Here is a 26,961-nt window from a genome sequence, read left to right on the forward strand (position 1 = left end):
TTCGCGCTCTCCACTTCTCTTGGGTTCTGCCAGGTGATTCTGCTCAGAAAGGGCCAAGTGACGCAGAACAAAGTTATACTCAGCCCCAACCCACCTCTCCCTTTTGCTTTCTCCTTCCCTCCCTCACTTCTCTTCCCTTCCTCCCTTTCTCCCCTCACTCCACCATCCAGGGCCTGACCCTCCATTAATCCAGAAAGGTATCCTTCCCACCCCACCCCCACCCCAGGGGCACTCACCTTTCAGTCTGGGTAGCCCCATCTGAGAAGACCTCAGTAGCTCTGAATGCTATGGGGAAGCTCTGTCTGAGGATTTGCACACTGGCCTCCTTCCAGCCAAGAGTCAAAGTCCCACCCAGGAGACTGCACACGAATGTCCTGGTCTTCCCTGCGGACATTGCTCTTTCCAATTCTCAAGTCCAGAATGATCCCTTCCACCCTTTCCCTTTTCCTCGTGCAAGCTCAGTCCCACTTCATTCATCAAGCCTATTGCTGACAGAAGACACTTCCCTCCTGCGAGAGCCTGGCCTATGCAGCCATCCCTAGTTTTCTGGAAGCTTCTCTATGAATTTACCTCCCCCATTAAGGAGGCAGGTGAGTCACTTACACCACTTCACACCTTCTCCAGAGAGATGTAATGGCTTTTAAGAAAAAGCAATTATCTGACAGGCCACAGGCCTGAGGCAAGCTGATGGAGTCTTTCCACCCAGTGCTGGGTGCTTAGAGGGTACAGGGAACTAGTAAGTCGGATGGTCCTGGTGGGGGTGAGAAGTGGCCCAGTTCACACCATCAGGGACGCTTCTGCTTCCCGTGTGGCCACATCTGAGGCAAAGGTGCAGATTTGCTGAGTCTGATCGCTGGGTTTGTTTATGCCAAGCCACAGCTACAATCTGCTGCTCCAGTTCCCACGAACCATCCCAGCACTCAGCACTTCTGAGGACACAAGTCTCTTCTAAGGTGATTGGGGAGGAAAAAGAAGTTAATAGCAAAACTACCCTATTTAAAAACAGAAGGGTCCCTGGCGTAACTTAGATCTGTTGTCTTTGCGAAATGAGGCAAAATAGAAAAGCATCGTGCTTTGGTACAGGATGGCTCATTGGAGCAGGGCAGGGGGAAGGTCTTGCCCACAAATGGTAAGAAATAATATCTTACAACTTTCCCTAAGAATCATGGGCATTCCTGAGTGCCGGGGCAAGGGCTTGACTTTAGGAAGTATATGCTTTTGCAAAGGGGACGAGAAAGGAATACACGTATATTGACTAGTACCCCCTCCACCTACGCGTACCATCAGCCTGTAACATCTGTAGCCCAAGTCTGAGTGAAAGGTGGCCAATATCGGGGGCTGAGAGATACCTGTGCCCAGGCTGCCTTGGATAGAGGAGTCTGTGGAGTTAGCCCACGTCTGGGGGACAGCCCTGCAGCCAGTGTGGAGACAGGGCCCGTGGGAACCAGAAGCTGCGGAGCCTAGAGGCGGGGTTTTTCAGAAAATTTTTTCAGAAAATTTCTCCCTGCAGCCCCCCTACCCCTGTCTTTTTCTTCCTTTCCTCCTTCTGTCCAGCATTTATGTCCCCTTGCAGACAGGCTGCCTTTTATGAAAAGGAAGAATAGTTGCTTAGGGGTAATTTTTCAGATTGTGGAGGCTGGCTCTCTAATCACGAGCAAAACGTTACCCAGGCAAGCAGTTGGGTAATTGGGGCCCAAGCCCTTCTTCAACAGCAAGTTTTTGGTCATTGTTTTTCATGTATTTATGCTTGTCCAGGCAGCCTGCAGTGTGTCCCCCACACTGTCCGCCTTCTCTATTCCTGGCACTCCCCGTGCTTCCTCCTGCCTTGGAACATTTGCACCTGCTGTTCCTGCGGCTGGAGGAAAGAACAAAAGTCAGATAGGCTTTAAAAGGTAGAACAGATTTTAACAATTAAGAAGAAGTGCTAGTATTCAGAATACATGGAAATTAAAAAATGATAATAAAATGGTAAAAACCAGGGAACTGGCTCTTCAAAGAATTACTGGAAAGTGAAAAAAGGTTCAAGATAAAAGATAGGGATTAAAAATAATGGTGGGGGGAAAAAAGCATAAACCCAAATTGACAAGATAAAACGTGAAATCTAGAAACCTGAAATACTCGAGGGCTAAGCTGTAGAATACAAGAAGACAAAACTCAGAAGAAAACAAACATGCCCAAACTCTAAGGAATGAGGGCAGAGGCCTGGCTCTGTGTTCCAGGAGGACATCTGTCTCTTTCTCTGGCGATTCTTGGGTGTGAAAAGTTCCAGTGCAAACAGAGACACATTTCTCTTTCGGAGAAAGAGGCTCTGCGTGGGGATGGCAATGCGGGGGACGCCTGACTCTGTCATGCCCCAGGAGTCTCCCTTTTCTCCCTGTGTTTGGGACAGTTGTGAGGGGCAAGGAGGGTGGGAGGTCAGAATTGGCGGCCACACACTAAGAACAGAGTGGCCTCTCCCAGACAGTGTGTCCAGGAGAACACTGGTTAAATGAAGAGTGAAAGACAGTGCTAAAATGGGGCAGGAGGAAGGATGGCGTGTCATGAAAGGCTTGTGCTGTCTGGGAACTAATTTAGGGACTAGGAGATCTCAAGGCTCCACTCTGGACTTGGGGAATGTATCCTGGGTGTGCAGGAAGACTTCAGTTGGCTGAGATACTCCCATTCCCTCCTACTGCCCTCCTATCAGGAACCCCGCCTCTAGGCTCCACAGCTTCTGGTTCCCACGGGCCCTGTCTCCACACTGGCTGCAGGGCTGTCCCCCAGACGTGGGCTAACTCCACAGACTCCTCTATCCAAGGCAGCCTGGGTACTGGTACCTCTCAGCCCCCGATATTGGCCACCTTTCACTCAGACTTGGGCTACAGATGTTATAGGCTGATGGTATGCCTAGGTGGATGGGGTACTCCAGGGTGGACAAGCTTCCCCAGGGCCAGCGAGGCATTTGCCCCTGTCCCTAGGCTGCAGAGGCAGGGTGTTGCAGCAGGGCCACTGCCACCTCCTCTGTAAACTGGTGCCCTCTTTCTGAACAAGAGCTCACTCCATTTCTCAGCTCATGTCTGGGTGGGACCATGAGAGGAGAGGAAGTGATGCATCACCTCCGGGCTCAAGTAGGTAAGAGAGGGTGTGCCATCTCCTCCGTCATCACGGGTCCATGAATGGCGGGCTGGAACAGAGCCCGCCACTGGGCTCACTGGACTGTGATCTGAAGAAGAAATACATGTTTGTCTTATTGGATAACCAACTTGGAGTCAGTTGTTATAGCAATTAGCTGACACTGGCCAAATCAGAAATTGGCGTCTGTCCCCTGAGCTGGGCCCACCCCAGCAAGACACAGAGCAGGAGATGGGGGAGCCGAGGTCGAGTAATGACAGGAGACACCAGTGCCCCTCGTTGTCTGTCACCGGGAAGCCCTCCAGCAGAGCAGAGATGAGAAATGCAGAACTGCAGGAACACTCATTACTGGTCAGCCTCCTTGTCCACAAGGAGAAACTGCAAGGGCAGTGTCTCAGCAGCCTGCAGGAGGCAAGGCGGGGGTGCAACGTGGAGACTCAGCTTCTCCAGACAGAACCCCACACTACTGCCTTGAAGGAGAAGGCAGGGAAGAAGGGAGGGAGGGAGCGAAGAAGGGAGGAAGCATTTACTGAGTGCCTACTGTATACCCAGCACTGCACAGGCACTGGCCTTATGCTACTGCCCTCACTCACTCACTCCCCTACAAGGAGGTGTTATTCATTCCCACTTCACAGAGGAGATGCCTGTCCAAGGCCCACACCTCAAGAGTGGCCAAGTGAGGATGGGCACCTGGTGTCTGAGACCACCCAAGGAGCACCATTCTACCTCCCTTGTGCGAAATGGGGAATCACCAGCAGGGGGCATCCCGCCAACCTGTTCAAGGCACCCATGCAAAAATAGGTGGCTCCCAGCCTTCAAGGCAAAGGAAGGAGAGACACACACCAAACAGAAACCCTCAATTTATTATGGAAATAAGACAGAGGGGTGTTGGTACCTACCCAACTCCCATTCTTCTGTGTTCAGTCAGGAATCCACCTCTGCATACAGCAAAACACCCACCTACCAAAGCACGCTCCTGTCTGACACCCCGTGTTTAAGACTGTCTCTATCCTGCTCATACGGTCCCCTCTACTCATGAACTGGTCACTGAGTGTCCCACTGCACTCTGAAGATTAAGACTGTCCTCACCTGCCACCTCCACCCCATTTCCAGCCACGTGGCCTGTTTCTTTCTGCTCCCCGGCCTCAGATCAGCCCCCTGTTCACCCTAAAATACAGTCCTGTGGGAGGAGAGGCCAGACGCTGGAAGACGCGTTCTCAGGGGACCATATTACTGTCCCTAGCAGCATGGCCACACCACCGTCAGTCATACATTGCACCAAGGGAGCCCCGACCCGGCGGTCTGCCTGTCAGGCTCTTACACAAGGCTTCAGGGACTTCCAATCTCATAACTCAAGAGCCGGCCACAAATTTCACTTCCTGTGGAGGGAAGGGCCAAAGAAAGGTGAAAGCGAAATCTAGAGCCATGACCTTGTAATCACCCAGGAGTGTGAGATAATCACCCAGGGGACATATCCTGGTACTTGGTTATGCCTTCTCTTTCCATGTGGCTCTTAGGAGAGGCAGGGGAACGGACAGCCCCGAAAGACTTAGGTGAGCAAGGAGAGGGGCAAGGAAAGGGAGCATTGGGGAGCCACCTGTTTGAGGAATAGGTGGTCGGAGCACAGGCATTGGACCTCAAGGGGTGCTGTGAACCTCGCTAGACGTGGAGGAGACCCTCTGCCTGTCCCTGCAGTTTCCCACTCTGTGCTGGGGTATGGTGTGGCCCACTCTTGAGGTGTGGGCCTTGGACAGGCATCTCCTCCTCTGTGAAGTGGGAATGAATAACACCTCCTTGTAGGGGAGTGAGTGAGTGAGGGCAGTAGCATAAGGCCAGTGCCTGGTACAGTGCTGGGTATACAGTAGGCATTCAGTAAATGCTTCCTCCCTTCTTCGCTGTGCCTCTTCTTTCCCTTCTCCTTCAAGGCAGTAGTGTGGGGTTCTGTCTGGAGAAGCTGAGTCTCCACGTTGCACCCCCACCTTGCCTTGACTTGATCGCCCTCTATGAAGAAGACCGTTCGGCCAGGCTTGGTCTGAGAAGATGGCACTGCCCACAGGAATCAATTGCATCCACTGTTACGATAGGAGCAGCTTGCAGTTCCAGAGCACATCCCAGTTCTGGGACAAAGTATTTCACGTGCATTGGCTCCAATTCCTACTCCACAACCTTTTACTGAAGTCCCCAGAGGGGAGGAGCTTGGACTCCATCGCCACCATTGGACCGGGGAGAAAGCTGAGCCTCAGGGAAATAAGATGAATTTGCAAGATCACCAGCAGTAAACATGAGCCAGTTCTCTGACTCCCAGTACCACGTCTCCTCCATGGAGGTGTATCTTCCGTTCTAAGGTTAGGGATGGGCCTCGAGAGCATCCCTCAACCAGGACAGGGAAACCAGCACCACCCAGCACTATTTGAACCTTCCACACATTCCCATCTCCAGGCCTCAGTTCTCCCTTGGCCAAGCCGTGCTGGCCATTGGCCTGGGGAGCGAGGTGCTTGGAGCGTCAGTGTGCCTAGCCCTTTAAAGAATGAAAGAACTGCATCCTCGAGAGTGCAGCTTTATTGATATTGCTATACTGAAGACAACAAGTGCCAGGAGTACGCTTTCCAGGGGCGCCCTATTCCTGGAGCCATGGGGTGGGGGGACACACTGAGACCTTCCAACTTTCTGTTAAAACTTTATGTTTTATTTTCAAACACAGGCAACCAGCCCACAGGCCAGAGTTTAAAGATCTGATTTTCTTAAATAGTGCATTAAAATATTTAGCTTGGTGACTGAGCGTTTTGGTACGCCCTTACATTTTACGCCCGAGGTGAGTGCATCTCTCCTCTCACCCTAGTCCCAGCCTTTTGTTTCCCCTTTCCCACAAACTTAAATTCTGATCCAGTGAGAAGAAATCCTGAAGATGGGCGCGGAAGGGAGCAGTGGGCCACAGGCCCTTTCCTAGCTATGCCAGGGCTGCTGGGAAATCATCCAGACCTGCTCACCTGGGGGGGAGGTGACACAGGAGGCCCTGCTGACAGAGGCCTGGGGTTCTGGTCATGATGTGTGAGGTCAGACTACTGACCATCACCCCAAAAACGTGCCTCAAGACCAACTGTTCAGAAATGGGGGGCACTGGCCCTCCAAATCTACTGCAGTAGACAAGACAGAGCCACACACTGGCAATATATGGACCAGAGAGGGGACTGGCAGGCAGGGTACAGACTTCGGGATCAATATTCCTGGAGGAGGTGGCCTGTTGATCCATTTGAAATGAAAAGAGAGATACAGAGGAAATGAGAATAATAATGGTGACCGTATGCTTCAAGCAGTTTATCTCCTTTCTCTTTCACAACAATCTTAAGAGGTGAGTGGCACCATCCCCACTTATCAGATAGATATACAGAGACAAGGAGAGGTTAAGTCGTTTGCGCAAGATTAGAGATGGAATTCGAATTCAGGTCTGTCCAACCCCAATACTCTATTAAACTGCTTCAGAAACAAAAAAAAACAAACAAACAAAATATATATATATGTGTGTATATAGATATCAATTCTATCTATTCAGGAAGCAATTTAGGGAAAGCTGGGAGACGGGAGATGAAGGACAAGGTACAGAGGACATGCTGTTTGGCTCCATAACTTACCTTTGGCACTTACTCCATTTTGCTGAGTTTTAATTCCCAACCTTCCCCAAAAATGTACACTGACAAATAAATATGGTAAAATATTAACAACTGTCAAATTTGGGTGGTGGGCTATGAATGTTCATTGCACTATGACTTTTCTGTACTTTTAGAAATATTCATAATAAATTGGGGAAAAAACAAAATGTCCCCAGGTCAAAACTGATATATGACCCCATCAAAAAAGTCCCTGGCATCAAAATAGCTGAATAAAAATAGCTACTTCAAACAGCTGCACCAACCCTCCCAGAGCATGGTGAGAATACAAATTGGTTCAGCCTATTGGGAGTGTAATTTGCAACATCTAGCAAACTTTTAAACAAAACATACTTTTTAAACTTTTTTATTTTTAAAATAATAGCAATCGCACAGGAAAGTTGCACAAATTTAACAGAGAACCCCTATATACCTTCTATTCTGATTTATCAATTTTTAACATTTTTGCCACATTTTCTTTATCATTCTCTCTCTCTACACATATTTTATAGTAGAATAAAATAGAATATATTACATATATAGTTTATATTATATATACCTTTACTATAAATATACACACACATTTTTTGTTAATTTTACTCCTTGAGCTCTCTGAGAGTAGGGTGCACACATCAAGAGAACAAGAATATTCTCTTATTTGACTACAATATCGTTATCAAATTTGGGAAGTTTAACATTTTTGTAATACCTACATCGAAGGAGACCCTCTTCATTAATTTGGGGAGTCTATGTCAATTGTCAATTTTCCAAAGAAATCCTTTAGAACAATTTTTTTCCAGTACAGAATCAAGTAAAGGATCATGCGTTATATTTACTTGTCATGTCTCTTTAGTCTTTTTAAATCCAAAATGGTTCCCTTAAGAAAATGCTCAGAAAAAGGTGTGTTAAATTGTCTAAAGAGGCCACTTCCCCAATTCAGAAGTTTAGAGCCTGGGACTCTTGATCAAGGCAGATCCAGATTTGGTCGCTGTGATGCAGGGCCTGAGATTCTGCACTTCTAATAAGCTCCCAGGTGAAGCCCACGTGCTGGTTCAAAGAACACATGCTGAGTGGTGAGATCACAGAAGTGAAAAGACCACTGCTTCTTGCAAGTCCAGACCACTGCAAGAAGCACCTTGCTTTCCTCTCAGTGAAGCCCTGTTGGCAGTGTTAGCTGAGCCATGGGACTCAGGACACAGCAATGATGCTGAGCCCTCCCCTACAGGAACACCTGCTAGGCTTTCCGGAGTCAGGAAGTCCAAGTCAGAGGGGCACATGTCACAGAAACAGGCTTCTCTGCAAGTTCCCCATCCCAGATAATTTTGGCCTTCAGCCTGGCTGGAAGGGAATCCTATACTTTGCCTCCTCTACCAGCATGAACCCTCTATCCTGCCACAGGTACCCCCTCCTTCAGGAAGCCATCCTGGTTACCCTAGCCCACTCCAATCTCTCCTCTGACCAATCTCACCAGCCACCTGGCTTGACCACTGAGCACTCGTTTGACTGTCATTCCTATTCCAGGTACTCGCTTTTCCTTTCCCATCGCCATGCCTCTGCTTCTGCTGTTTCTCCCATGATGTTCACCCCGCCACTCTCCATCTCCATTTGTTCAAGGCACAGTTTACCAGTCAGCTTCCCCTAGAAACAGGTCCTTTCAGTGGCGGTTCCTTGTTTGAAGCCTCTTCAGGTCTCTCTAACCAGGACCAAGTGTATCAGTCTCGTCTCCCAGCTAGGTCACCAGGGTTTCCTATGTTACTGTAGTTTCTCCCTGAGTGATCCTGTGCAGTGTGATAAGGACCCACGCCATCCGCCATCCATCCATCACATTTACCTACTCTGTGCCTACTCTGTGCCAAGCCCTGGGCTGGATTCTGGGGACTCACACAGCCTTCCCTGCCCAGAGCCAGATGGGACTCAGTGTCAGCTGCATCTTTGCTCGTGGGTAGAAGAGGCACTCATGAGAAGTGACGTAGGGCCCAGCTGAGCACACAGACTTTTGATGATACCCTGGAAGGCCTCCCTAGCCTTGTCATGTGTCACCTCCCCCATGATTACTGTGATCACTGATAATCATCGCGCGAATAACAGTCAACATGTCAGAAGCACCTACAATATCCCCGGCACTGAAAAGCCTGTGAAATCCTGAGTTGGTCATCTAAAGTTCAGAAATGACCAAAGTCCTTCTCCACAGCTTGAAAGCAGCACACACCAGGGAAAGTTCTCGGGAGTTGGAGTAGCCAGAAGAAAGGTGAGGAGCAGCCTGGGGCACCCAGCACCCTATCAAACGAGACCACTCTTAAGAGGCCGGGCGACTCTGGGTGTGCTTCCTCGTGCAGCTTCAGGCTACCATCACAGGGCGTCTTATACAGAAGAATCACACCTTTCTCCATAACAATAAAACCCGAAACCTAAAGACACCTGTAATAAGAACACCCTAGAGAAGCAGGATATTTGGAGATTTCTGCTGCCACCACAACAGAAGCATAGCTCCCCCTGCAATGATGGGCAGGGTGGGGGCACAGGCCCTTCCTTCATACCCAGGATACGGTGGAGACAAGGTTGGAACTTAGGGATGACACACAGGAAATATGCACAGGGTACCACAATCCCAGATCTCCTGCAGAGGCTCACATACGCCCATAGCGAGGACCACTTTCCAAGGTCCTGGCCCGCCTGGGAATGCACTTCCTTCCTGATACCTGACACCCATCCTTGTTGAGAAGATGCTGGCCTATCCCTACCCCACTTCCAGGAATGAGACCCGGCAGGTACCAACCTATGGCCTCCTCACACAACATAGCAACTCAGTCAGGCCGGAGTGGGAGTGAAGCTCCCCTCTTACCTCCAAATAACCACACAAGTTTAAAATGAATCTGAAATACACAACCCAACAACAGCAAAAAATGAACAAAAGATCAGAACACCCATTTCATCAAATATATATGAATGACTAAGAAGCACATGAACATCACTAGTCATTAGAGAAATGCAAATGAAAACCATAATGAAATGCTATTCTGTTCCCAGGATAATGGCTAAAATTAAAAAGACTGATAACATCAACTGTTGGTGATACCAGGGCTTTCATACACCGCTGGCAGGAATTCAAAGTAGGACAGCCACTTTGGAAAACAAATTGGCAGTCTCTTATAAATTTAAACTTACACTTACCATATTATCTAGCAATTGCACCCTTAGGTAGTTACCCAAGAGAAATGAAAACTTGTTTTTCATTTTGTGTCTACACAGAGACGTATGCTCCAATGTTCACAGTAGCGCTCTTCATAAAAACCAAAAAATAGAAACTACAAAAAAGTCCATCCATTGTTGGATGGATAAAACAATTGTGATAGCTCTATGCCGTGGACTACTACTCAGCAAAAAAAAGAAATAAACCATTGATACTTGCCACAACGTGGATGAATCTCCAATGCATTATGCTAAGTGAAAGAAGCCACACAAATGTAGACGACATACTCTGTGATTCCATTTACTTAAACTTCAAAGGCAAAACTCCTGAGCCAAAAACCACATCGGTCGTGGCCAGAGGCCAGGGGTAGAGGGAAGGTTGTGCTATGGGAGGGATCTGAGGGTGAATAAAATGTTCTGTACCGTGTGTGTGTGGTGGCTACACAACTACATTCATTTGTCAAGTCTCACGGAACTATTCACCTAAAATTGATGATTCTACATATATTATACCTCAAAAAAGCTTATTTATTCAAAAAATTGACCCAGACTCAAGAACCTATTTTCAAATCCGGGCCCACATTCCGGGCTGAAGTCAGGACCAGAGCTGACGTTCAGTTAGTACAGGCTGACAAAATCATAGTCATTAAAATACTAAAATACTTCCACAACTCCTGGTAAATCACCAGACCCAAGGTTTCTGGTAAGCCTCGTGCTCTGGGCCTTCACTGGGCCTCTGGACCACCCAGGACCCAACAACTAAAGCAGGGACCTCCTGGCCCAGCTAAGGTAGACAGCCTTTCCAATGCTCCATCACACTGGGTAAGTTACATGGAAAAACAGGTGGTGCGAAGCCGTGCTCCAACTCAGCTGAAGGCTGGCTTATTTGCTGCCAGACTTATTTCATTTTGATCATATATTCCGATCATATATCTCTGAACAAGACCAAAATGATTCTCAGGGACGTGGGGGTGTAAAAAATCTTATTTAGATGTTACAATGGTTTGTGGCCCTTCAAAGGGTCTCAGGACATAAAGGAAGTGGCCACATGAGCCCCTGTTATCCTTCTTTATAAGACATCCATTCACGGGAAAGCCAGTCACTCACTCTCCGGCCATGAAAGGCTTTAAACCAACTCAACTCAGCAAATTCTCACCAGGACCCCAGGACCAGCACCCAGCGAAGCCCTGACTACCGAGATGGCTCCACCTGGGACTTCACACTGAGGTCCACACGCAGACAAATAGAAAGCCAAGGACTTGTACCCCTTTCCTACCTGACATCTTAGCTTCCTGGACCCATCGGGGCAGAAGTGCACACAGCACATGTGTGGTTTTGTGCTGCTATTAAGAAATGAAGACCACTTCCAGGTGAGAAGAAATTAAGCACCGTCGTGGAGTCCCTGCTTTGTCAAGCTCAGCAGAGCCGGAGCCCCCTTGGGAACGGCTTGCTTTGTGCACTTATGCATTATGACAATACTCTAATTGTTCTTTCAGCTTTTTCCAGATATTTAATAACAACGTGAAGTGGGAGTTGCAAAGGTCAGCCTAACTGTAGAATGAGTCTTGTTCTTATTGTGCTTTTCTGAATAGCATCCTCCTTCTGCCTGGCAGTTCCATGCCAGTGAGCCCTGGTGGTGGAGGCCCGGCGCTGTTACAAAGCAGCACCACCGACTCAGATGCTTAGAATCAGAATATTCTAATTTGCTAAATGGTCCGGTGCCACGGTCTGTCTACGTCAGCTGCATAAATACACACACAAGCGCACACACAGACACACACATGCTGGGCTCTCCCTCGCTCCTCCCGTGCTACCCACTCTACAAGCCCAGGAAAGTAAAGAATATCAACCGCCAAGACTAGAGAAACCAGGTGCTATACATATTTGGCATATTCCTTTGGGCAATTACGCTTCCTGGTTAGGTGAGAAGTGAAATTTCCCAGGACCTCAAATAACTAGAGTCTCACATATATGTTTAAATAAAGCTTGAAATGTATTATGAAAGTTCACAATAGTTGGCAAATGGGTGTCACTCTTTTCAGCACGCATGGAAGAGTGAGCAAGCATTAGAAATGCCCTGGGCTCTCATCTCTCCTCGGAATGTTCCAGGTGCCTGCCCCACCCTGGGGAAGTCATTTCACCTCTCTGAGCCTCCGCTGTCAGATCCGTAAAATGGACCTATTTCACTGCCTACCTGCAGACAGGACACTCCTCCAGTGCTGAGACCTGTGATTCTCTTTCTGAAGACATACCTGTATATCAGAGGCCAGTTTTCAGAAACCATTGGATTATTTGGGGGCATTTCAGTGCAAGGGTCGTTTAGAAGGCTTCATGCTCAGATAAGGTACGAAGGAATGGCATTATAATACAGAACCTGTGTGAGGCGAGTGAACGTGCTTTGTGTCTGGGCAGGGCTCGGTTTGGCAACTCAGGTGCTATGAAAAAGGGTGAGGCAGCCCTGGCAGAACTGTCAAAGAGCAGTTTGTACCTAATCCCCAGGGCATGACAGTTGCTAAGGAACCATTGAGATGCAAATGAATTGGCAAATACTTAGCAGCGAGATATCAGAAAAGGGTGGGTAGGGGAGGCTCTGAACAAGGTAGTCAGGTGAGTGAAAGGAAAATTACTTTCTTCTGATTGGAAAAAGAAAACCATGGGTTTTCATGCAAAGCAGGAGCATTGTGCTACCGTGTAGTAAAAAAAAAAAACAGAAAAGAAAAGAAAAAAAAGCCTGTTCTTTTCTGCTCAGCTAGGAGTAGAGGAAACTTGTTGCAGCCTTGGAAGTTAGAGCCAGGAAACTTGGAAGGACAAATGGGCTCTTCCTCTGATGAACTTGAAGCAGATTTTAAACGCTTCTCTCTCAAATGAGAAAGAGACAGCTAAGGTATGAAGGAGACGTCTGCAAAGGACTTTGAAGATCTTCTGTCTTTATACAAGTCTCAAAACCTAGACGAAAATTGTGAATAAATATTCTAGCGGTGCAAAATGGAAATTCCAGGCGAGACTAAGCCATGACTGATAATGGTGAAAAATGAAGGGAAAGGAGTTATGTCATTGTATCTGTGAGTTTGTATTTCTTTCATTCTTGCTCTCTACTGGGCATGCAATGTAAATGCAATCGTTAGGTTAAGATGTTCTTATATCTGTGTCGGAAAGCAGAGAATCACAGTGAGAAGTATGGCTCCTCACTCACCGTTTCTCACCTCGGCCTAAATAGAAACCCACCTGCTTCAGTCTAGTTGAGATACACTGATCGTTTTTGGTTTTTTCTATGACATTTGACATTCAATATTTTATTGGTTTCAAGTGTACAACATAGTGATTAAACATTTATGTAACTTACGAGGTGATCCCCCCCATAAGTCTAGTACCCATCTGACACCATACACAGTTATTACAATATTTGACTCTATTCCCTATGCTTAACTTTACATCCCCGTGACTGCTGTGTAACTGCAATGTGTACTCTTAATCCCCTCACCTTTTTCACCCAGCAGCCCCTAAGGCCCCTCCCATGTGTGACCACAAGATACACTAGTCTTAACATGACTTTGCCTTTGGCCAGCCCCCGTCTGCCTCGTTTTGAGTTTGATCGTGATGCTCAGAAACATAGGGAACATTCTTATCAAGAAAGAAGCTGCTTGCCCAGCCATCTCCAGCTCTCCCTTCCTGGGTTTTCACTTTTCTATCATCTTCAGTTCCCCTGGCTTTCCTCTTCTCTCCATCCAGGACCATCACAGTCACAGCTCCTTCCTTCTGTTCCCCAGAGCACATGCCCTTTCCTTTGCTGCACACACTAGCTCTCCATTAGCTTCCATGATTCAGTTATGCAGGAAGGTCGAATGGGTGTAGAAGACTGTTGCCTGTTCAGCACCCACTCCTGCATCTTCTGAGAACAGCACCCTGACATTTCTGTGGGAGCCACTCCTTCCCCATCTCAGGCCAGGTTTCCCAGGTGGGTCTGGGTTAACCCTCTCCCCCTAGCTCCAGAGATGGGTAGTCACATGCCGCAAACTTGGCCAATGAATGCATTCCATCATCTTGGTGGCAAATCCTGGTTCACGGAGAGGCTTAGAACCCAAAAAAGGCCAAGGAGACAAAACTTCCAGGGTTTTTGCTAGAGCTACTAGGAGAGAGAATTTATCTTTCTGCTGCAGTTTCAAGAGCATGTGAGTATGAGCTGCCAGCAGCCCCATGACCATCTCACAGGGGAGCCTGCTTGATGGTGACATCATCATAAATGACCCTGTGCTGATTATTCTCCATGGTCCCTCCAGGCCCTCTCCCCACCTTTGCCCTCTTCTGTGAACCAGCCTTCCATGCCCTCTGCCTTCTTGTTGAGTTCATCCAGTGGAGGCGCTGGCAGATTAGAAAGTGGAAGAGAAAGAGTTCAAGGAATGTAATGCCCCCTACTGCCACCCCCCACATGGTTTGGGCAGCAGCTGCATTCCTCTGTCTCTGTCTACAGCTCCTGTCAGGGAGCCGTCTCCCATGCTACAGCTCTTTCCTGGTCTGCATGGCACCATCCCTTCCACTTGCCCCTTCTGGCCTTGGGAAGTAATGGCCTCCAACTCTTGCCAGTGCCTGAGTGCATGTCCATTTTTATCAGTTCCCTTAACCCTGTTCATACCTCTGTAGAAAGTCTCTCATTAAACTGTCCTCAACTAACTCACTCTGAGAGTGCCGGCGGTTTTCCTCCAGCACCTTGGCTATCACAGACACAGACTTGAAGAATGAAAAAAGGGAGACTGAGTCCTGAGACAGCACTGGTATCCCCAGATATAATCATAACCTAAGTCCCAAACCGTCCAATAATCACAAGAGCCAGTAACCACCCCCTACGCTTTGCTTTCATCCAGCTGGAGTTGAACATCGGTCTCTACAACCAAAGAAATGGCTAATGGAATAGGTAACGCCCTTAAGGAGAGCTCTGGACGTCCACCTTTATGACGTAGAAAGTAGAACGACTATCAGTCTTCATTTCTCCTTCCTACCCACTCCCATCTCCATTTGACAAACGTATACCCATCTTCCACAGAGCTTTACCGTGTGTCACTGTCTCTGCCTCTCTCTTCCACAGACACACACACACACTCTCCTTCCTCAAATCCTTCCCTTTGGAAAGGTGACCCTGTCATTTGGTTTCTCCAGGAGCTGATGTGTACCTGCTACACCACATCTACCAGGCTCCCTCATATGTCCTCTTACAGCCGTCGTTTGCATGGCTCTGTCTCCCCCACCAGTCTGTTAATAGGTGAGCTTCTTCAAGGAAAAGCTGTTTCTTCTTTACCTTCCTGTATTCCGTTTCAAGTACACTATTTCTCATGTAGATGCTCAATAAATGTGTTCTGTATGTTAATTGGTGAACCAATGGCTCCTACACAAAGCTGCCCATGCTATTTCTCTGCTCCCACTTTCCATTTGCCTCTTCTATAATTTGGGCTCTCAAGTCTGGGAATGGCTCAGCCCTCACTTGGACACCCCAAGATGGGGTTGTCTCATCCTCTCAGCCTATTCTAGCTTGGTTCAGCTTGGCTGGAAAGAATTTCGTAACCAAGCCGTATCTATCCCCCATGCAGAATAAAGCTAAGCTGCTTGGCAAGACCACCCTTCAAGTATTCACAGAGAGGGGCCTTCCCTTCCCCACCTTCTTTCCCCATGTTAAGTTGCCCAGCCTGAACCCAGCTCTCTCAGTCAGGTCACTCTATTTACTTCCTTTATAGCACTTTCCTGAAATTACACTCTACATTATTTGTCTTCTTAATGATGGCCTAGCCCCCCACTAGGACACTCCCCAGCACTGGAACATTTCCTGTTTTGTTCACAAGGCCTAGCACATAGTAGAAGATTAACAACTAGTGGGTAAGGTGGGAGGGGGGTGGTAGATGAGGGTAAAGGGGAACAAATATATGGTGATGGAAGGAGAACTGACTCTGGGTGGTGAACACACAGTGGGATTTATAGACGATGTAATACAGAATTGTACACCTATGTAACTTTACTAACAATTGTCACCCCAATAAACTTTAATTTAAAAAAAAATTAACAAATATTTGTTAAATGTTGACTGAGTGAGATACCATATCTTCTCCACTTCTCCAGCCTTCCCCTAAATCCTCGCTAATGTTCTCTAAACCATTTTTCTTCTACTACTTCTAGGATATTTCAGTTATCAATTGTTGCATAACAGACCAACTCAAAACTTACTAGTGTTCAACAAAGGTAACATTTATTTTGTTCATGGATCTGCGATTTGGATAGGACACAGTGAGGAAAGCCTGTCTCCTCCCACTGAGAGTAAGCAAGGATTGTTGGAAGGATGGGGGCTACAACCAATTGAAGTCTCACTCGCTCAGATGCCTGGCATTTGATGCTAGCTATGGGCTATGATTTGAGCTGGGGCCACAGCCAGCACATCTACACGTGGCCTCTCCATGTCACTTGGGCTTCCTCATAACATGGGGCTGGGTCACAAGGGCAAGCCTCTCAGGAGACAGGGAGCCAAGCAGAAGCTGAGTATCTATTCTGATCTCACCTCCAAAGTTACGCAGGATGACTTCTAACAATATTCTGTTAATTAGAGTGAGGTGGAAAACCAACCCATGTTTAAGGGCAGAGGACTTGGGTTTCATGTATTCATAAGAAGAGTATCAAAACACTTGCAGACATGTTTCAAAATACCACATGGGACATGACTTCAGGTTTTTAAAGTATTTTGTTGATCTTTTTGTTCATGAATACATGACTGACACCACCTATGTGCAACATGCTGGGGATACCATGAAAATTAGGATAGAGTTCACCCTTCAGGGACTCACAGAACTGTGGGATACCCAGCAGAATCAACACAGACCTACAGACTAGTGTGGAATATGCTCCATGGAGGGGAGCAGGGGCAGCTGAAACGGGGACCAGTGGGCCACCTAATGTAGCCTGGGATTGGAGGGAAGGCTTCCAGGAGGAGGTGACTGCTGTGATGAATTCTAAGGAAAAAATTAGGGTTTGCCAAGAAAAGATCAGTGAAAAATTCAACACAGGAGGGCAAGCAGGTACAGACCCAGAGGTACATGGTTAATAGTAAAATCAGACAAAGAAAGCGATGCCCAGGGTATGTGTACCTGTGTAGTATGTGTGCAAATGTGCCTGAGAAGAGTGGGGGAGGAAAGGAGGGCACAGACTGGGAAGGGTCTTGCACTAGTCTTGAAGGTGCTGGAAGAGATTCACACATGTGGTGACCAGGTAAACCCAAAAACCAAGGTGTGATCTGACACCCAAAGTGTGGTCTGATGCGTGAGTGCCACAGGCCCCTGGGCATCTGACCAAAACTTGGTGGATTTTCTAATGATACTGAGGTGCTCTTCCTTTGCCCAAAGTTTGCAGCCTATGCCCAACCACTCAGGTCATTTGGATGCATTGCCAAAGTGGCAGAGAGGATCCCTACCTGGGAAGGCTCCTCTCCTATCTCTGCTCCCCTCCACACTTACCACCCAGCTCCAGCCTCAGCATCAATGAGAAAGCCAAGGGCAAAGGTCCTACCTTCATGTGCTAGAAAAATAGCAAGAGGAAAACAACAGAACAATGAACTGCAGGGCCCAGCTGTCTCTCACAGATAAGGTATTTTCTCTCCCGCCACTGTGGAAGAAGCGGTCTGCAATGATTCCCTATCCTCCTGTTCAGCCCTTTCCACTGTCACAGCCCCAAGGGGGACCGACCGGCCACTGTCCAGTGAGACTAGGATGCTAAGGAGTCTTTCTCCTCGCCCTCCTCCCACGTCCTTCCACGCTCAAAGCTGATGCTAAACTCCAGTGTCTTCCTCTGATCTCACGGTGTCTGTAATCTGGCCAGATGGGCAGAAACAGACAGAACTCAAGAAGCGACAAAACCCCAGGCAGGGCAGGGTCCACAGGGCAGAAATCAGGGAGGTCCCCAAAGGTGAATACCCACAGCTGGCGCTTCCTCTGGAAGGTGGGCTTATGGAGGGAGCTCTAAGAGACCCACAGCAACCCTGCTCCCCAAACACCCCCATCACCACTAAGAGCCAGGCACAGACGACAAACTGCAAGCATCTAAGAAACACAGCTCATCAAAGAGCCAGATGGACAGGCACATAAAGAAAACAATAATGACCACAGTGGGGGACTGACTGGTCGGGACACATGGGAAAGGCCACGTGCATACAGGAAAATACAAACCAAGACAGAAAACGGTTTTCTTCCAGCTGGGCACAGGTGGGGCACTTCCAGAGAGCCTGGGAGAGCCTGGCTACTGGGACCAGAGCGAGGAGAACAGAGCAGGACTGTCTGGCACCTTTGATAGCACCTGGCAGGACAGTGCACAAACAGCTGGTGCTTAATAGGTGCTCCCTGACTTGTTTCATGAATAAGCAACGTTAAATAGAAAAGGCACTAAACAGGGAGGCAGAGGCCTGAGGAGTTGTCTAACTTGTCAAAACTTCAGTTTGAATCTTAGCTCTTGTATCAGCAACTTAACTTGTCAAAGCCTCAGCTTCCTCACCTGTAAAATGGGAGCATGAAAATGAATGCTTGGATATCAAAGATATGGGGATCGATATACATACAAAGAGATTAACACACGATAAATACACGGTGGCAGATGGGAACTTAGTCTAGCCCTGGCTCTAGAGAGGCCAGGCTATAAAATTTCTGGAAAGTTTCTTCCCTGCCCTAAAACTTGTCTCCAATTCTGCTCCCGACCAAGGAGCAGAGGGTCATGTGAGAGCCAATGGACCCTTCTTACCCCCTGGTCTGCGCCCTGGAGCTCAAACAGCCCCAGAATCAGTCCCAGAGACCTCAGAAACCAGTGCTAGGCTACAACATGGGGCCCCTGCTCCCTTGCCTGCCCCCTCCCCTCCAGGCCACCTGCCTCTGCCCATTTCTCTGCTCATTATCACCTCCACTAGGGGACGGAGAAGCAGGGCAAGAAGGTTAAATTCAAATCAGTCATTTTGTCACTTGCTGCCAGGAAGCCAGAGGGGAGAGAGGAGGGGTGCAGAGCCTCAGGTGCAACCTGCAGGCAGAAATGATTCCTGGTAATTCTCAGGAAATTTCCTACACTTTCTCACGTGGGCCCAGTTCTGTTACAGAGAACTCTGGGGAAACCTTCCATGAGGGAACAGAGTAGCCACCTTAAGTAGCTGATGGTGTTGTCTGGGATTTCACCTGACCTGGGAGGACATTTCTACTGGTGACAGAGGGGCAAGGGGACCACCTTCTTCATCACCTCTGTACCCCCTTTAGCAAATGGATCATCCTGAAGCGTCATCAGCAGGGTCATTACAGGGAGGTGAAGGGCCCCCCATCTTCAGCTCTGGGCATTCTTCCCACAAAGCTGAGTTATACTCCATGTTGGCTGGGGAAGGAGTGAGCAGGTGAATAAGATGCTTTTTTTTTTCCTTTCACAAAGATAGAGGCAAACTGATCAGCCAATTGCACGGAGAGGTACTTGGCAGGTGATTCTACATGGTTCCACTGGGGACTGCGGCCCCAATGCAGCCTACACTCCCTACATAGGCCTGGGCCTGCTTCTGGCCAAGGAAAGGCCCGTGGGGCAGGGTCCCCTCCTGGAGGGCACCAGGCTAAAGCCCTTCTTGATGCCGGCCAAGCTCACTGTGACTCATCTCTGAGGCCTGAAAATTAGGACCTGAGCTGCCCCTGCAGAACCCCTGCCAGCCGATGGAGACCCCGGCCCACCCACAATTAGCCCGCAGGTCACCATGCCCCAGATTGCATTTTATCTACAACTGTCAACCTCTCACTGCTTCTACCCTGGAGGTACCCCCACCTAAGCCCCTGCTCCCCTCTCCACCAGAATGACCCGTCCCCCAGTCTGACTCAACAATGAGAACACAGAGGCACAGGGAGGGAGAGAAAAATACTTTTCCTTTAGCTAAGAAAAACCCACCCCACCTGCCAGACCTACCTGGAAAGTGTGTTCCCATCTCTCTAACGCCCAGAGGAGTGACCAACAAAAGCCAGCAAGGTGGCCCAGACATCAAGCGTCAGGGCTCTTTGACGGAGCAGGTGACCCTGACCTGGCCACTCAATGCTCCGCTCTAAGCACAGCCAAACACTAAACACTGACCAGAGGGCCTGACTATTGAAATGGAGTCTCAGAAGGAGCTGAGGAATTTCTTACCCAAAATTTTGCTTTGAAACATGAACTCTCTCTCAGGGCATTACTTTATTATTACAGTAATTTCTTCAGAAGGGTAGGCGTCAATGCTCTGTGTCTCCATCGCCTTTGGAGACATAGAAATCGGATAGAAATATTCGGGTTGCTTAAGTGGCAAGTGCAGAAGAAGGAGACATAAAGGGAAGTCTTCCAAGGAAGCTGACTCCTAGAATCCAGATGCAAAGGATGTGCTCTAGAGAGGCAGGTGGAGACAGGAAGGGTGCCGCGTACTCCCTCCAGAGCTTCCAAGATGCATAGGGCACTCAGGCCCATCTCTTTCTGGGACACCTGTCTGTGATCATTTCTACCTTAGGAGAGCTGGCCAGAGCAAGGACAGGAGCAAGGATATTCCCAGTCCGTCTTAGCAGAAGCCATGCTCTGGTGCAGGTCTCCAGCCCTGTGTCCACATGTGTACAGAGCGGGGGTGGCAGAGAGAAGCACAAAGGCAGCTACATGGTAACTGGTATGTGAGCTGAAGTGTTGGAATTAGCTGAACATTTTGCTCATCTCTTCTCCCAAGACCATGGACAGCTGGGGTCTCCAGTAATCAGTGAAGTACCAACGACCAGTGGCTGAGTCAGCACCAGAATTCTTCCTCTCTGTGGATTTTGACTGCTCTGAACTTTTCTTCGTACAAAGCCCTCAAAAGCGCAGTACCGCGGCAGTGTTAAGAACACAGACTCTAGAACCTGACTGCCTGGGTTCAAATGCAGGCTACGTACTACCTTTGTGACCTTATCAAACTACTTAACTACATTACATCTCTGTCACCTCATCGAACACTGGGAGACGAGGGTTGATAATAATAATACCTACGTGATAAGGTATTATCCTTATCCTAGAATTGCACCTCGTGTTAAGTGTTAGCCAGTATCAGTCATTCCCAAATATACTGGTACCAGGCCTTCTGCATCTGAATCGCTGGCGCCCTTTGTTAAAAGTGCAAGTACCCAGGCCATCCTGACTCAGCAAGCGCGAAGTGGGGCGAGACCTGCCCAGGCTTTCTAACAGCAGCCCAGTTTAGAACTATTCCCCCAGGGCAGCATTTCCAGAAAGCACCTACATTAGTTTTGCCTCGGAGGCCACAGCGTAGGGGTTCAGGGTCCATTCAGACCTGCTGAACTTTGGAATTAGAGTCCAGGACTTGGGAGCAAATTACCCAGGTGACATATAGGTTTCCTGAAGCCTGAGAACCACTATCTGAGATGGTAGCCACCCCTCTTCTGCCTTTCAAAATTGCCTCCACCTTTTTTTATGTCCATGCTGGAAAAACACTATGCTCTTGAACTTGAGTGTTACTCTAAGAACTTGTAGAAATTAGCTGTGATTTTTTAAATGTTTTAAATTTAATACTATGAATGTATCTTTGACTTCAATTGCATCTTTATTTTTAAACTAGTACAGGTATATCCTCATAATGTATGTTTCTTGTCCAACTTCTAAGGTTGGAATAGGTGAGCGTCATGTTCCACTGTACAAAGAAAGACACTGACCAGGAGCACTGGTGATTTTCCCAAGTGAGAGACGTGGGAGATGAAAAGCCAGGTAGAGAACTCTGGCTTCATGGTCCAACAATCTGTCTCCCGACTAGTTGATTTCAAGCCCATCTGCACAGCTCGACCCCAGTCCTGACGCTGCAACACTTTCACCGCCCGAGTTCATGAAATTCAGTCAACCAATTGCAGAATCAGTAGTTTCCAGTACATGGCGCCGGGGGCGGGGGGGGGGCACACACTAGAAGGGTGCATTCCCTGGCACCCTTCCCCTTTGGTCCAATTTGCTTTATGAAAGCTTACTTGTTAATGGGTAGAATACAAAAAAGTGCACATAATGCCTCTGCCTTATGGGCTTTTCCCAAAGCGTATCTTGGTAATTAGGACCCATCCTTGTGATGGGCTACGGTCAGGCCTCTGAGATCTGGGTCTGTCTGGGCCTGCACAGGTCAACAAAAAGGCAACGGGAACTGGAGCAGGATCCTGGGTGGCCCCGCAAGTCCTCCCCCGCGCTCCTGGGCATCTGGAGCTTCTGGCAGCTCTGCTCTGCCAATCCAGAAGGTTGAGGCTGGGGCTTGGTCCAGACCTCTGCAGCTGTTCGCATCACCAGGATTGTCTCCAGCCACTGCCTTGAGCTGCACTGCCCTCCCTCACCAGCATGCATTCCTCTCCCGCGTTGGAGGGGGCCCCTCTACAAACACTGAGCAATAAGCAACTTTTTCACGATGCACAGAAAATAAAATCAGAGCATGGAGAGGAGGTTCTCAAATTTCCTTTTCTCTCCCAGACAGTTTTGTAAATCTTTGGCGCCTGCTACTGCTTGCAGGCTCAGGCACTCTCACCGACACCCAACACAGATGCACACACAGCAAACAAATATTAACAGAAAAATGCGGAAACAGCCTGGTACCCTATTATAGACACGTGGGCGAAGGTGGAGGGTTTTTCACCATGATGTGACGAAGACAATGGAGTTTAGTGTCCTTGCATTTTGAGGTGGGGTATGCCACAAAGTGGTACAGGAACTCAGGTGTGTGTTCCTGGGTCCGCAATGCCTACTGAGAACCTACTATTTGCCAAGCCCTAGGAAATTTACCACCAAATGAAACACATGTGCACATTCAAGGCTGCCAAGCCCAGGACTTCATCTAGACCACACCAAAGAGCAGATCTCCTCGGAGTTTCAGGTTAGCCAGTGTCCAGCCACTGAGGCCACCTGCAGGTATACGATCATTTGTGGACATAGAGGGTGGGGCTGGGAGGATGCTATTACCTGTCAGTGATGCTGGATTGCTGCCTGCTGGAAGGGCCAACGTGCTCCATCCAGGGAGCACCTCCCCTCCCCCCCCCCCAGGGAGGAGTGTCTGCTGACAGCCCAACACATCCCTGCTGCTACAGAAGCACCTGGGGAGAAGCCCAGGTCTCCCAACCCTGCCTCAAAGGGCAGGTCAGAGAATGCAGGCAGTTGTCTTCCTTCCCAGGGAGAGGCAGGCCATTCTCAACAAGCTTTCAAACACAGTGTAAAAAGACAAGGGCTTGAGAGACTGTTATTTTGCGGAGCCTGCTTCTGTGGTCGGAGTATGTCAGCATCCCTGCCTCTACAGCCTGCCCTACTCCCTCTGAAAACACTTACAAAGCCCTCAGAGAGCCTTTTCCTGCAGTGCCACCTCTCTCCCCACAGGACAGAGCCACCCCACCAGCTGGAAACAGGGAAGGAGCCAGAAGGGGAAGGATCGAGCTCTCTCCTTCACTCTGAGTTTCCCACACCCCAGGTCAACCAGCCCCTGCCCTCCTTCCTCCACCCAGGTGTGGTGAGGTGGGGTCTCATAGGGTCCTGCCTGCCACTGGCCACTTATCTCCACCTGGCCCAAGGCTGCTGCTGTCCATTTGTTGCTGTCCTGGCCTGGACGAGGACCTGGCTGGTCTTAGAGCTGCTTGCCCTGAGTGACAAGAACCCACTGAGATTCCACCAGAGACCCCTAGATGAAAGACAGCAGACAGATAGACATATAAGTGGCCGAACCAGCAAGGAGAGATACCCCCTGGCCACAGCAGAGTTTGGGAAAGATCTGCTATCCGTGTAGGCAGCTCATTGATCCACTTTTCTAATAATTATTCTTCATTCATCACAAACAGAATGACGCTGGTCCCAGCCCAACCAGGCAGGCCGGAAGGCGTCTCTGTGTGAGGAGAGTAGAAAATGAACCTGCCTGTGTTCATTTGAGGAAAGGAAGGAGTGAATGGTGTGTACTATCCCTGTGCACTGAGCAGGGACCATGGGGCTGCTTTAATATTCTGCTGAATGTGGTGTTTCATTTAACCCTTGCTAGAGAGATTTTCAGCCCAGATCGGCTCCTTCCTACCAGGCTACTGACAAAGTTTCTGGGGCTGCTCCAAGAAAAGGGCCACAGCCCCTCTCCCCCATACACCCCTACACACACACACACACACACACACACACACACACACACACAACGTGAGCTACTCCAGACAGCTGGGGGACAGGGCCTGTATAGAGGGCTGGGCATGGCACAAGGGCACCCTGCCTCGCACCAGCCAGCCGAGCTGACAGGGAGCTCTGGCAGAGTCTCCGGAGGAAACTGCGCTCCGCCAGGCGCGTGGTGTGCTCCCTCACCTTTGCTCTCCAAACAATTTCGTTGGCAGGCATGTGCCCTCCTTTATCGACGGAGGCTCAATGCCAAGACCAAGATCTCAAAGTGGGCCCCTATCTGCTGTCCGAGGCCCAGCCCCTGACCCTCTGAGAGGCGGGGAGAGCGGTGGGCAGGACTCGCAGCCCCCACGTTAATAGTAAGTACGGTTTGGCCTCGCCCGCTGCAAATACTCACCCAGGCTGCCCTGCCGGCTTTGGAAGTGTACATCGCCTTGCTTGTTATATTCAACTGCTCCCGCACTTGCTCCCAAGAAGTCAAACCCAAGCATCCCCGCCCCACACCACTCCAGTCCCTGCACGTTCCGAAAAGCACCCCCCTCCGCACAGGCCAGCAGGCGGGAGGGCAGCGGGAGGCAGAGGGCAGACAAAAAGCCGCCTTTGGAAAAGCAGGCGAGAGGCTTTCTAGGCATTAATCGCCGCCCCTCCCCCCTTCCGCCCCCAGCGCGGCCACCAGAAGGAACGCGGGGTATGGTGGTCTTCGCTACAACGCGAGGGGATCTCAGCCCCCCCCCCAGGGCCCCCATGCCCGGCTTCGCATCGAGAAGGGCAGCGCTTTCCGGAGGGGTCCTGGGCGCCGCACCACAGTTGGCTTTTTTTTCTTACTGGGCAACCGGTAACAGTTTGACCAGGAACGGGATATCCCAGTGGAGCGAGCTCCCAGCTTGGAAGGTGGTGTGAGCCCCTGCGGAGTTCCACCCGGTGGAGGGCACCGGAAAGTGGGGATGTACGTGGGGCTGGGTGGTGCCTCACCCCCAAGAGCTGCTTCCATGCCGGGAACTCAACTGGGCGCTAAGGCGAAGGCGCGTTCCCAGGAGAGGGCTGCTGCGGCAGGTCCGCTGCGAGAAGCGGGGGGAAGGGCGGGGGCGCGGAGCGGGGCAGGGATTTCCCACAGGGACGCGCAGCCCGCCACCAAGGGCGAGAGGTCCGGCCGCCCCCGGCGCGGTGCTGGCGGAGCGCGCTTTTCTGCACAGCCCGAGGCACAGCCAAGGCCGATGTGGCTGGAGGGGTATCGCTGCGCGTCAGCTCCCGGCCTCCGAATCACCCTGCTCAGTGTGCGGAGACGCTGGACTCCTTCCGGCAGGACCCACCCCCACCCCACCCCTGGCTCAAGAGGTGACAAAGGTGTCCACTTCATCATGACTGCCCCGGGAAGGATGAGCCCCGCAGGCTCCTGGAGCACCAAGCTGTCCCAGGGGGTACGGCCAGGGAACTCAGCCCCTCTCCTTCAGCGGCCACTTTCGGGGTACCAGGGCAGAGCTTCCCCGGCCCCCCCCAGCCCCCCGCACACAGTGCCAGCCTGCCGAGCCCAGAGTCCTGGAGCCTGCGGACGCCAAGCTGTGGAAAAGGAGAAGTGGCACGCGGCCGCCTAAGCGCAACGGTGCCCGGGGTTGGAAGGGAGTGGACAGGCGCCGGCACTCCAGAGGCCGGATGGCCCGAGGCGCCCCTTCTCCCCCAACGCCCAGCTGTGCCGGGAGCTACGAAGCCTGCACCGCAATGCAGCGAGTGGGCTCCGCGCTCTCCCAGCCGAGGTTGCGGGAGGCCAGGGCTGCCAGGGAGCGCCGGGTGCAGGAGCCAAGGAACTCGGCGAGCCAGCCGGGGGCGCGCTGATGGGTGCCGCCCCAGCACTGTGCTCGGCCCCGGCCGCGGCTCCGGAACACTGCCCTCAGGTCGCGGGATGCAGGCGCTGCGAAGCAGCCAGACAAGCCCCGCGGATACAACCGTCGGCAACCAACTTGCTCGGCGGAGGGTACGTTACCTTCCATCGCGGCCACTGCGGAGGCCAGGAGGAGCAGCAGCAGGCAGTCCAGGGCCATTGCCGGCCGGCGGCCCCCAGGCCGAGCCGGAGCCAAGGCCGGAGCGCGGGGAGGGCGCCGCGTCCCAGGCTCCCCGCCGGCGGCTTCTCCGTATCCTTTCGCGCTCTAGCTGGGACCGGACTCCCCCGAGCGCAGCGTGGGCGTGGGCGGTAGTGTGCGCGCGTGGGGCGGTGCGGGCGCGCGTGGATGTGGGTGTGCATGTGTGTGTGTGTGTTTATGGGAGAGGTGGGTGTGTGCGTGCGTGTGTGGGAGAGAGAGGACGAAGGAGTGCTGGCTGGGGAGAGCGCGCGAGTGCGTGTGCGTCCTGCTGTCACTGCGAGCTACAGCGAAGCCGGCGAGAGGACACAGCCGGCCAGACTGACGAGGGAGGGAGCGGGATCCCCCGCCATCAGCTCTCTCCCCACCCCTAACACCTCCTGTCCAATCAAGGAATCAAACCTGCAAAAATCTCCTGTCCAATCAGGCGCGAGCACCTCCTCACACAGGCATTGTTAGTTTAAGAAAAACTTTTGCTTGCTAGGCCGTGCGGGAGGGCTCGGAAGGCGCTAGGAGGGGTCCGGGCTCCCCCTCGCGGTGCTCTAGGAGAACCGCACCGGCCCGCCCCCGTTCCCCACGCCCCGGACGTGGGGGGCCTCGCCAAGGAGCAGGTTGAGGCCCTTACCCTTATGGCCCACCCAGGCTGGGTGAGCTTTAAGTAATCAACTTTATCTTCTTTCATCTTCTCAGAGAGACTCGCCTTGACTACCCTATGTAGTGCAATCCCGTGACATACCCTGTCCCTCCTATCCATAGCACTCCAACTTCTCACGGTGTGTTTGTTACTAATCAATTTTGTTCGTGGTGGGTCT

General features: G+C 50.5%; 1 protein-coding gene across 3 annotated transcripts in view; it reads right to left on the minus strand.

Annotated features, from left to right (window-relative positions):
* EPHB1 (EPH receptor B1) overlaps positions 1-26,440 on the minus strand; it is a 427,967-nt gene extending 401,527 nt beyond the window's left edge. For 2 of the 3 annotated variants that reach the window (XM_081072777.1, XM_081072778.1), the window contains exon 1: positions 26,056-26,440. In XM_081072777.1, coding sequence (XP_080928903.1) covers positions 26,056-26,113 — 58 coding nt within the window. In that variant the 5' untranslated portion in view covers positions 26,114-26,440. The remainder of the gene's footprint in view (positions 1-26,055) is intronic. The other variant, XM_081072779.1, reaches the window with a different exon arrangement.
* Positions 26,441-26,961: the final 521 nt, after the last annotated feature.

The sequence above is a fragment of the Rhinolophus hipposideros genome (assembly GCF_964194185.1).
Source record: "Rhinolophus hipposideros genome assembly, chromosome: 14".
Classification (NCBI taxonomy): domain Eukaryota; kingdom Metazoa; phylum Chordata; class Mammalia; order Chiroptera; family Rhinolophidae; genus Rhinolophus; species Rhinolophus hipposideros.